This window comes from Channa argus, chromosome 18 (assembly GCF_033026475.1).
Source record: "Channa argus isolate prfri chromosome 18, Channa argus male v1.0, whole genome shotgun sequence".
In the NCBI taxonomy this organism is placed as follows: Eukaryota; Metazoa; Chordata; class Actinopteri; order Anabantiformes; family Channidae; genus Channa; species Channa argus.
Window position 1 is genome coordinate 2,456,704 of NC_090214.1, and position 12,109 is coordinate 2,468,812.

Consider the following 12,109-nt stretch of genomic DNA (forward strand, 5'->3'; position numbering starts at 1 on the left):
TGAAGACAGGGACAGCTAGTTGTTATATGCATTGGACACTCACCGCTCCTGTCTCATAGAGTGGGTTGTCAAACTCTGTCTCCACAGTGATCTGTCGGTAAGGGTGGGGGTAGATAAGAGGCAGCCTTAAGTTGGACTGATATCTGCACCTAATGGACAGGATTTGAGGAAACAGAAGTTGACATTAAGATGTTCCGTACGTTATTTCACCAGTACCAGACCAGAACCTTTTATTTGGCTTCTATGCTAGATTGAGATTGACACCACTAACTTAAGCCTGGTGACGACGAAGCCACAACCAGCAGCTAACGACCGAAATCAGGCGCATCGGCTGCCTGCAAGACACGTTTAAATACTTAAATCTAAACTTTTTTCAGCGTCATGGATGATCCACAGATCGTTCTTTGTCCAGACAAAATAGTTTTCAAAAAAACAGGGAAGTGCATATAGTTTTAATAAATAAAAGTAAGTAAATGTACATACACTTATTAAAAATACACTATATTGCCAAAAGTATTCGCTAACCCATCCAAATAAATGAATTCAGGTGCACAAAGCAAAGTCCATAAAGACATGGATGAGTGAGTTTGGTGTGTAAGAACTTGACTGGCCTGCACAGAGTCCTGACCTCAACACCTTTGGGATGAATTAGAGCGAAGACTACGAGCACTGTGTATTATGTATTTCATAAACACACTCCTAAACCTCGTGGAAAGCAAAGAAGAGTTATAGCTGCAAAGGTTGGGCCGACGTCATATTAAACCCTATGGATTAAGAATGGGATGTCACTAAAGTTCATATGGGTCTAAAGGCAGGTGAGCGAATACTTTTGGAAATATAGTGTATATGCATTTGCCTGGTAACTAGGGTCACATGGGCAATACTGATAAAGTAAACATCAGGTACCACTTTTATATGTTGTGGACATTATGAAAGCTGTGCACCACTAGTAGCGTCTACTCAAAGTAAATGCATATGGTTCTGGAGGCTTCCAAAAACCTACGGTCGGTGCTGTCACTGAACGCCTCCATTGCTAACATTGAGCTAACAATCTACCAACACTGCAGATTCTGTGTAGACACAGGGTTATTCCTTCAATGTGATGCCTTCGATGTCTGACTTTAGTCTTCATTACTCCAGTGTTTTGACTGCGGGCGTCTCCAGACACACCACTGTCATAACTTCACAGAAGTGCTGGCGTCGCCATTTAAGAGTCAGCACGGGAAGCAATAACCTCGACTTTGCAGCTCAGCCTTTTTTTTCACAAAAGCAATAATCTGAATGAAACAAATAAATGTGATATATTAGATTGGAGCTAAATGACAAAGGAACTAAAATGACCACATTGCTGTTTCTTCCATGTGTTCTCATAATCTAAAGCAAGTGGGTGATTTTGCCAGAGAAGTTTTTAGACGCGAGATCATGAGATTCCAGAATCCAGCCGTGCATGCAAAGCGCAGCCACAGAACTTACCGTGTGACATAGACATAAGCTCCTCCAAGCAGCACAGACAGCAGAAGAACGAGGATGAAGATGGCCAGTGCTATGTTCCCTCCATCCAGAGTGGAGCCTGCAGTCGCTTCTGCCACTGACACATAAAAAGAACAAGATTAAATAAAGCCATAGTGCCCTTAACAGAACAAACCAACCTCCGAATGTCTCGTCAGGGTTGGCTCAGTGATGACAGGGGTGGATGCTGCCGGTGAAAAGAAAAAGCAAACAGACAGGTGGATGAACACACACAGTGGGGATGAACTTGGCAGGCAGATGTTTGCTGATGCGGGGAGAGCAGACACACACAAAGCTGATGTGCGTTTCTATTCTTTGGCCTGTGGGATGGTTTGTTTGAGGTTTGGATCAGTCTAGAAAAACAAAGTGCCCACAGCTTTAGAGCAGATCAACATACACAGGCAGACTCACCTTCCAAAGCATGGTTGCCAAAGCAGTCATGGTTGGCTGCAAGACATCATTCTGTCAGTCAGTGCATATGAAAATTTACATCACATTTCTGCGGAGTTTCTTTGTAATAAAGCTGCTTTCCACAGTTTGCTAATCTCCAAACCCGTATTGCTGCTACAGCATGTCTGTAGGTTCTTACCTGACACGTCTCAGCAGTGGAGGAAGTATTCACCACTAATCCGAACTAAAGCTGCACCTAACGATTATTATTTCTAATAATCTCTTTTTTGGATTAATCTATATCTATATAATCAGTCATCAAATATTTATTGGTGAAATAGTGTTGAGGCTGTATGATGTTTTTTGAGCTCAAATGAGCGGCACTAGTCTGCAGTCCGGAGCTTCATACAGCACCCTGTCTATTCAATGACTGGTGAGAAATGAGAAATTAACTTTGAGCCAGGCTGTTTACACTGGCAGCTCAAGCCAGCAGTTTTATCGTTTATCCTGTTTTCGGCTGAAGCGTAGATATACATTTTATTGTTTGATTTATGCCCATCATCAAAATTATGATTGTTGTCCAGAAATGATATCCTCAACTTTCACTCGTATTCGAGCAGCAACGAGCCAGTGTTTTCCGGGGTTTTCGCACAATAATATTTCTCCACAGCATCACCCTCCAGTGGATATAATCGATGTAACATACACTATCCACATTGACCACATGGAGTAAACAGCCAAAGATGTGTTTTCAGAGTTTTTATACAGCAAAATAAAATAAAAAAAACATTTAATGCACAGTTACAATGCCAGCAATATTAAAACGTAGGCACTGCAACAATAGGCCAATTTCACTGGGCATTTCCTCTTCAGCTGTGTTCTCTTTCAGCATACTTCAGCCTAGAGAGGCCATTTAAACTTTCAGCAAATCACAAGACGTTCAGCTTTTGTGTTAATAATCGCAGTTTTAGTTTGAGAGTTTAGAATTTTATTCTAATCTTTATTATTCTATTATTCACTTCATGAAGTGCTAGAGGAAAATACTCAGTATATAACTGTAATAGGTTGTAGGCACTGCTGTGGTCATGGGATGAAGATGAAGTCTAGCAATCTGTTCTTCACTGTGGTTGCAGCAGCGATTATTTGGGCATATCCCCTAGAGCTGAACATCTCCAGACTTTGCTTTCTAAAACTACACAAAAGATTTTCATTAAAATCGCCAGAGACAACGACAGGGTGACAATCAAATGCATCCAAAAAGTTTCCCAGGTTTGACAATCGTGATGACGAGCTGTAGTCTGGAGGTCTGTATACAGCTGCGACCAATGCAGCCTCTGGGAGCTTCAACCTTCAAAGCCACAAACTCGAGATCAGTTACATTATGTATGTACTGTTTTTCACGCACTTGAATGTGGTCTTTTTCCTCTTGTGTTGGGTCATTTGTGGAAACGTTGTGTAGGACAGGAGTCTGTTTGTCTGCATTTGAACATGGTGAATCCTTCTAAATGAAGTTTCTGCAACAAGCAGCCTTGTAGGCGAGTTTCTGTTAGACACAAAACATCTGCAAGACACAGTTCATGATGGTTCTTGATGTCATTGATATGAGATAACAGTCCTTCTGTATTATGGTGAACAATAGTCACAGCTGCTCACTGTTTGTTTTCCCTGAAGACGAGGGATCATTTACTGACCTGAGTCATCGTGCCCAAGGCAGCAGTGACTGACGGGTTGGCATGAATTTTACTCTGGTCCATGTCCAGTAGGTGCAGTCCACTGAGAGGTCACTCTGCTCACAGCTACACGGGTCAAGCCAAGTTCAAAGATGTGCTCTAGTGAGACTACTGCTGATGTTGTGGTCAGAAACTGTCAGAAACTGTCTGCGTAGCACTGGCTTTTGTTTCACACTTTTTTCGGCTCTTGCTATAAACACTAGGTTTTTAAGACCTCCTTCTCTTGTATTATGGCAATTCCTTCCAGCTGCTTAGTTGTCTGTTTTGAGCCCTTTTGTTCAGAGGTCACTGCTGTCACTAAAGAGGCAAATTAACAATTTACTAATCCTGTTCAGCATCATCCTTCAGACGCATAGTCTCAGACAAAGTAAAGTGTTCCTGCCACAGGTCAATCTGTGATGAGTCATGTACACGTGGAGGTTTAGACTGTTGCACTGGTGGTAGCTGATAGCTACAGCTCATACCGACATCCCTCCAAAGGGTCTGTGACTGCCTTTGACTTTAGGTCTTGCATCCAAGTAAGCAAGCAGGGGTTTTGACACCATGGGCACTTCATCAATTATAAGGACTTCACCATTTAGAAGGTCTGATTTTAGGATTCTCACCAGCTTGAGAAGCGATTGCAGTGTTGTATCTGATGTAGTGAAGGGTGCAGTTCCAGTAAAAGCGGTCAACAGCCCAGTGGGGCTTGATAAGTCTGCTTCTTCAGCATGTCTTGGCAGTTTGCTCAGTGTCTTAGATGCCTCTGAATAGATACATTTAAGGTGTACAACTTGGTCCAACCTCGTCCAACCCCATCATTTATGTGAAAGCCCACACACACGTTTTAGGCACCAGTGTCTAACTGTATAGAATACACAGGCTTCTTATGGTTCAGATTCTGATACATCTGGCAAAACACAGCAGGGTCAACTGCAGGCGGCTCCCTAATCGCTCGTAGGATTAGCCCGATGACTGTAGTCTGGCACATTTTTCTTGTTCATTTTCATTTTCTTGCTTCCAGTCCTTCCATACCGTGTAGCCTCACAAGTTCAGATTCAGGTGCCAGACTTCAGCATTCATCAATCACACCTCTGCTCGGTTCATACTCTTCGATGGCCTTGTCAGTCTCCCTACTGTTTTTGCTCATACTTCTCTTGGTTTCATTTGACAATTGCTTTCGCAGTCTCAACAGTAGCGGCCACATAACATCTGATGATAGCAGGCTTATTATTTTTGTGCCTTTGAACACATCCCATCTCATTTAGTCGGGACAAAACACGTTTACCACTTTTCTGTCGGCCATACACAAACCGAAATGTAGCTGCAAAATTATTCAAGCACATCACTTCAGACCCTGGTGTTTCTGGTCTGCAGTTGTACGGACGTGGATAAAATTGTTAGTACGCTATTGTTGGTCCGTTAAAGAAAAAAAACCCACAACGGTCACTGAAATAACATGGAACTGACAACAGTAATAAATAAAAATTTACAAAAAATGAACTAATAAAAAGCAGACACTCTCTTTTTGGAAATGCTTTGTCTAGTTTTTTATTCTTTTTTTAATCAGCCTCAGGTTATGTCAGTGACCATTGTGGGTTTTTCTTTTAACGGAAGCGTAACAACAACATTTTCACATTTGTTTTTTCTTTGCTCTATATGTTGCATCTGAAGAATATTTTTCTCCCTCTTTCCGTTTTTGATTTTCTTTCCTTTGGGGTGTTTTTTGTGAGCGCAATAATCTCCGTTGAAACTTCCTCCTTTGGTGCTTACTAAGTTTTGACAGTTTGCAGGAAATCACGTGTGAGAAATGATCAGAGACATTACTGGTATCAATGAGCTTGGTACGAACCTCTTGCTGTTTTCCTGCTGTGGCATGAATGGACATTTTAGAGGAAACACTTACTGACAGATCAGTGGCATCAGTGCTCCTCATTCCACTACAGCTGGATTTAGTCACATCCTCGTCTATCAGAGTAGGTGCAGTGTAAGGTGTAGGTCTGCTTTCTGGGTCCGAGTTAGTTTGATTCGCGTTGACTGTGTCCACACTGTAAAACAACTGCTCCAAATGCTCCACATTAGGCTTCGCTATAACCACAGCATCACCGTGAGGTCTTCTCTTTAAAACATAAGCATAACAAGGCTCTGCAGGTACAGTTACCCGTTTTCTTCTCAGATGACCAGCAGATTTCGTTTGCTCGCTTGTTGTCACAGGGAAGGATTCTCTCAGCTTCTGCCACCGCAGTTTTGCAGCTTGAGATATTTTACTCTTCTTTGGCATTGTGTTCCAAAACCAAAAGTGCTAAAATACAAAAATGACTGAACTTGTCTTCCGCACATGTGAGTGGCTCAGCAGGTTCAAAGCTGCCGTTGCCATGGTAACAAACACAGCTGAATCACGTCATGTGATCAGCCTCAATAATGTACGTAATTGATTACGTTCATTCTGTTGATGCGTCACCCCACATCTAATAATTACACTAAAAATAAAGCAGAAAAAATGCTATTGCATTACTTTGTAGGCAAGATTTTAATGTTCCAGTTTTATAAAAAAATGACTGCAATGCATGTTTATATTATGATAAATTAAAATTTCCTGAACAAATTTGGAAAATAATGATGAATGAGATGTGTTTTTGGGCACCGTGGAAAAAAACCTGGGTCTAAGATCATTGCTCAAAAACTCTAAATCTTCGATTTCTGCCCTTAAAATCATGCGTCCACTCTTCAAATGGACATTTCTAAGTAATGTTATGCTTGTGACCTGCACAATGACCAGTGGGTTTGGAAATACTAGCACAGACAGGAAACAATTCTGAATTTATTATCTGAAAGATGAGAGCACATTGTCAGATCTACAACCCCTGCACTCACCTCCGTTTGTAAATGTTTGGTGTCACTGATTATTTTAAACCTGAATATACTGGACCTAAAACAGTGGAATCTACCCATATGTGTTTTTTTAAGCTTTTAATACAAATGTAAACCTGACGTTACTTTTCAACACAATGTGGTCTTAGCCTTTACAGAGTAAATGACCTGAATACTTCCACCACCGCTGTTTAACCCAAACACTTTACATTGTGAATAACTGGGCCTGCCGTGCTTCGCTATGATTGGCCAGTAGCTGTTCAGGAAAGGGGCTTAGCAAACTTTCAAATGCATGCACAGGAGCATGCTCAGTGTATCAACAAGCAAGTGGCAATAGTCTTTGAAAAATATTGTGTACATGCAGAAATCCAGAGAAAACAGCGAAGTCATTCCACAGCTGGTAAACGTTAAAAACATCCGTCTCACCCCTGCAGAGTGGAAGTGGGCCGCTCCAAAATGACGGGTTTCCTAGGATGCATTTTATTGCAACCTCTCCAATGAGCTCGTAACCTTGGTAACAGACAAAGGTGAGTGACTCGCCAGGCAGGTAAAGCCTCTTGGACAGGATTTGGTAGCCGTTGTCAGGGAGACCGGGGTTTTCACAGGAAACTGAGTCCTCAGCTAGACGGAGAGGTGAAATAAAAAAATAAATAGAAATGTGTATGGATTCTGTCGGGTTTCTCAGCACAAATGAGAGGTTTTTGCGTCAGAGCTCGACTGACAGATTTGACAGGCTCTGGCTGAGGTGACATGACTCATGGATAATCTCCACCCCCTCCTCCAGGTGGCTGAGGGCTGATTGGTACGGTGCATTAGCACTGCATTTCCATATCAAACACTTCACACAAATGTTAATAAGCCTGAAAACACACACACAAACACACACACACACACACACACACGCACACACACAGCTAGTCCTGGGATGAAAATGCAGAAGATGAAGCATCGTCTCTGGCTTGCAGAGATGCTCTGATCTGTGTCAGCAGAGGAACGAGGATGCCAGGCCTACTTCACAAGAAATCACACAAACCCACTCGTGTTAAATCACACAGCAGCCGGGAACGAGGGTCTTATCTTCAGTTAACTGCCATGTGCTACCGTGTATCCAGATGACAGCTTTCTGAATTCATAGGGCGGCTAAACCCCAGGACCCTTTGACGGTCACAAACACAAAGACTCACAAACACAACGAGGGAGTCGAGACGTCCACACAGGCGTCCCTGGCTCGCGGCCGTAGCAGGTGATGGTGGCGCCGCCCTGCAGGATGAAGCCGGGGTTGCAGCTGTACTGAATGGTCGTCCCCACCAAGAGTTTAGGGTCTGAAAGAGACCGGGTGGAGTGTTCCACATGGCCAGGATCTGAGCAGTACATGACTGAAAAAAAAACAGAAAATCATATAAAAAGAAGGGAGACCCAGAAACAGTTCGAGCGAATTCAACTTAACACAAACAAAAGTTTGACGATCTGCCCTGTGTGTAGTAATATTATCTAAACAGACAATACTTTGTCTGGGTTGAGGCAGGTACTGTGTGTACCTATGTATGCTATAGATCAGAGACCATGCCTCAAGTACACGTGTGTTAAACACATGGTACGGCTGTATTTAAAATCCCTACAATAATGCACAAATGTATCAAGCAGCTATGTCCAAGTCCCCTTACGTCTATTAAGTGTATTTGACTTCTAGACAGACACAACTATTAAATAAATAAAATCGTAATTCAATGCACAAAAGAAGTGTTGTTACTTGTTGTGAGTCTTTTCTAAATCTGACTTGGAAAGACGTAGGAGAGACCACGAGGGTTCCTACCAAATTTAAAGAATCTCAAGGTAAACACAGGTCAAAATGAATAAAGTGAATACGCAAGAGTGAAACTGACTCTTTTCACAGAACGGGGGCTGTGAGCTCCAAGACAGGTCTAACTGGCAGGTGAGGGTCTCTCGTCCCACAAGGTCATAACCAGGATCGCACTGGTACGTGATACGTGCTCCTCGCACCAGTGCAGCGTGCGATGTCGTCTTCCAGCCGTTCTGGATCTCAGGCAGGTCTGGACAGGAGTCATTCCGGGACACCTCTGAGAAAAGACACGTAACAAAGCCAGAATAAAAAAAACATGATACAGTCTGTGAGGAGGAATCAGTCTCAGTGTGGAAAATCGATGCACTCGTTGTGCGATTACTTGACCATGTGACAGAATGATGGACTTCATTTGTGTTGGACAGTCTTCAAATATCACCTCTCCAGTGTATCCACACTGACATGGACTGTTTTGCTTCCAATGCTGCCATTTGAAAAGCAGTCGGTGTTAATTTTGCCTCCCACTGAAACAGCCTTCAATACCAATATTGCAAGCTGTCAGTCACCTGTCACAGCTGTGCTAATCGACCACAGGATAAAATGTATTTGGCCATGTGCTGTCAGAGGGAATTTTTATCTCCTTGGTTCAGATATTTACGTCCCCCCCAGCAGGATTCTCAGCTGTATACTGCACACCTCCACCTACAGCTCTTTAATCAGTTTTTAATGTTCTAGATTTTTAATTAATGCAACCCAAAGACTAGACAAAACTATTTTCCTGATGCCACCACAATGAAAAGTCTACAGACTGAGCAGGAGCGTGCAGATCACAAGTGAGCATGTGCAAGGAAGCAGTTTTTTTTTTAGGTTTCAGTCAAATAACAGGGGGCAAACATTTGAGTCTGATATGCAGCTTTGATAATAAATCCATGTGACAGATCCAAAAACACTGCACAAGCATGAAGAGAATGTGTAGCGACACCTTTGACATGACACGTCACCATTAGACCCGTTAGTGCAGTTGCAAAGAGGCCGTTTCATTTCTCATGTTTTCATTTACAGTGTCGTTTAACTTGCAGAAACTTCACACAAAGCTCCTGTTTTTCCTCCATGCAGGCAACATAACGAGCGCGCGGCGTGTGACAGTACCTCACACAGCAGCGTGCACTGATTACACGGGCACCGACGCAGCAGGAGGCGCAGACCGACGCTCTCTGGATTGTTCTGAAGATCTTTTCGCATCAAAAATTCGTCTGGTGCTACATTGAAAGTGTCCAGCTCAAACGTTTGTGCCGCGCTATCGCTACCTTTAAATCAAAGGAACCTTTGAATCTGAATTCTACATTCATGCCAGTGGTGCTGTACTTGCTTCTCCTTTGATTAATTTTTTTAATTTGTTTTTTTAGTTAAGTTTAACATTTGGAGTAAACATGAGATATATTTCAGATGTGTTCATGTTCATGTTTGCCTCAGATCTCCAGTGTTTATTAGGAGCATGGGAAAAAAAAAACAGGAGAGAAAACTATAGGGAGTAATCTTTACATCTATCTATGAATTTATAAAATAATCAGGCCTGGGTGTCTTAGACGTAACCTGTTATTTCAACATGAGAACATTTATTCCAGTTCAGGACTGATGAACGCTCCATCCACATATATAAAGTTGTGCAATCTTGTTTATTATGATCTTCATACTTCTGCAGGATTATTGAGGGGTGTTTTGGTTGAAATGCATTATTCTCCCATTCAGAAACAAAGGTTTATAATAACAATAGGCAGAAACCTGTCTGATTTGATTTGGAGTTGGTCTTGTTGTTCCTGGTGCGTCTCGGGGCGAACAATGTACTCGATGTCCAGCGTCATAGTCAGGGGAACTCCAAAGTTTCCCGTAGTATTCCATCATAGATGACCCCTCCAATGCTCCAGAAACATTATATATCCTCATATTCTTTCATTGATTCCTCCCTTCCAGGACAAGGAGTTTGTTCTCTTGCAGATCATCTTGGACTTTTTAAATTAGCATTGGTGAGCTCATGTCTCTCTCATGACCCCTTTGTCAGATTGGATGTTGTTGAAAAAACGGGATAAAAATAAGTCTATTTGATGGCGGAGATATTATCCTAAGCTGCCGTTTTAGTGATGACGTGACCAGACCCAACACCAAAGTCTGAAGTCAGCAAAGCATAGCAAAACTATGGCAGTGTGGATCGAACATGTGAAACAAGAGTCAACTGACTGTCTTGGCCATCTTTGGACCCTGTCTAAAGATCAGCACCGGCTAACAAACCCGATGCAACCAGCACCCACACACACACACACACAAACACACACACACACACACACACACACACACACACACACACACACACAGCTTTTTTCTTCTAAGGAAACACTAAATGGAAAAAGTATTTGGAGCAACTTAATATTTATGAGGATTAAACTTAAAAACATTTCTTTATAATGCCAGTAATTAAGTGGATGGTACTGTAGATAATAATTATTTCTAGCAGAAATGCTAATTCCCTCTATGCAATTTCAATATTTCCTTCCATTTATTTTACCAGACATTGTCAAAAAGTTTGATGCAAACTGTTGGGTTCATTTTTTTTTTGTTCATCCAATGCATTCGTTTTTAGAGTAATGTAAAGTAAAGTAATGTAAAAATAATGTTTAGACAGCAGCTGTAGCGTTGCTAGGCTACCTAGAAAGCACAAAATCCTAAACCATTGCCACCATTACTACAGTTGCAGCAGATCTGAAAAGTTAGTGGTTGGTTATGGATCCTCACAGACATGAATGTTTTTTTATTATTTATATGTTCACAGACACGTTTTGCTCCAATGTGTGTGTCTAACATAAAAAAAAATAAATAATAATAATAGAACTAAACACAACCAGATCCAGTAGCAACTTCTGCCAAGAAGAAATATATGGAACATTAATAACGTTGGATTTCTTACTGTAAATACAGTAAGAAAACCGGATTAGAGCTTAGAGAGACATGCAAAGAAATCTCATTTTGTTGGGACTAGTGATGATTGATCGGGTTGGGTACAGTGTTGCATTATAATAGGCCTACAGGGATTTGTAAGTTGAAGTTCCTGGATCAATTATTCATTCACTATTGACTTAGTCCTCCTCCTCCTCCTCCTCCTCCTCCTCCTCCTCCTCCTCGTAGCCTGAATGTGTGTGGTGAGTAAATGTATTCTGAGCACAAACACACACACACCTAATCAAAGAAAGCACCCTACAGTACGTATTCATGCTGTGTCTACTAGATTTGCTCCTCGGGGAAAATGTGTATGAGTTTGTGGTGTGGAGAGGGTGACAATTGGATGGTGTGCGATTTTAAATTGGTGTCAGGTGTTGGAAACAGTGAGGTGGGGGTTCATTTGGCTGCTTGTGAAGCTGAGCTCATGCGAAGATGAAGGCCACAGCGAGACCGTGAAACAAATAGAAGGTGATTGAATAAGGGCAGAGGGAAATGAAAGAAAAGGCAAATAAAGATGGGAGAAGAGGAAAGTGGAGATGAAAAATAAGGTGGACGGCTTGAGCGGAGATGGTGAAATTACAGTAAATGCAGAAACTGGATGAAAGTAAACCAATGCAGATCAGTTTACAGGATGAACGTGTTATTTTAGATTCTTGTTTCTATCAATGCATACTATTAAATGTGCAGGGTTAAAAAGCCGAGACGAACCTGCTGCCGTGTGCGTGATTCTAACGGAATTCAGGTTCCCGATCATCTGTGTGTAGAAGACCCCACGTTACACCGTGTGCACAATTAGACAAGTTGGATTTTTCCGGATTCGTGTGATTATAGAACCACT

General features: G+C 42.0%; 1 protein-coding gene across 6 annotated transcripts in view; it reads right to left on the minus strand.

Moving 5' to 3' along the window:
- LOC137103370 (seizure 6-like protein) overlaps positions 1–12,109 on the minus strand; it is a 73,076-nt gene that overhangs the window by 17,809 nt on the left and 43,158 nt on the right. For 5 of the 6 annotated variants that reach the window (XM_067483659.1, XM_067483658.1, XM_067483656.1 and 2 more), the window contains exons 11-16: positions 8,363–8,557; positions 7,664–7,855; positions 6,906–7,100; positions 1,921–1,956; positions 1,474–1,588; positions 44–149 (exon numbers count right to left, since the gene is read on the minus strand). In XM_067483659.1, coding sequence (XP_067339760.1) covers positions 44–149; positions 1,474–1,588; positions 1,921–1,956; positions 6,906–7,100; positions 7,664–7,855; positions 8,363–8,557 — 839 coding nt within the window. The remainder of the gene's footprint in view (positions 1–43; positions 150–1,473; positions 1,589–1,920; positions 1,957–6,905; positions 7,101–7,663; positions 7,856–8,362; positions 8,558–12,109) is intronic. The other variant, XM_067483660.1, reaches the window with a different exon arrangement.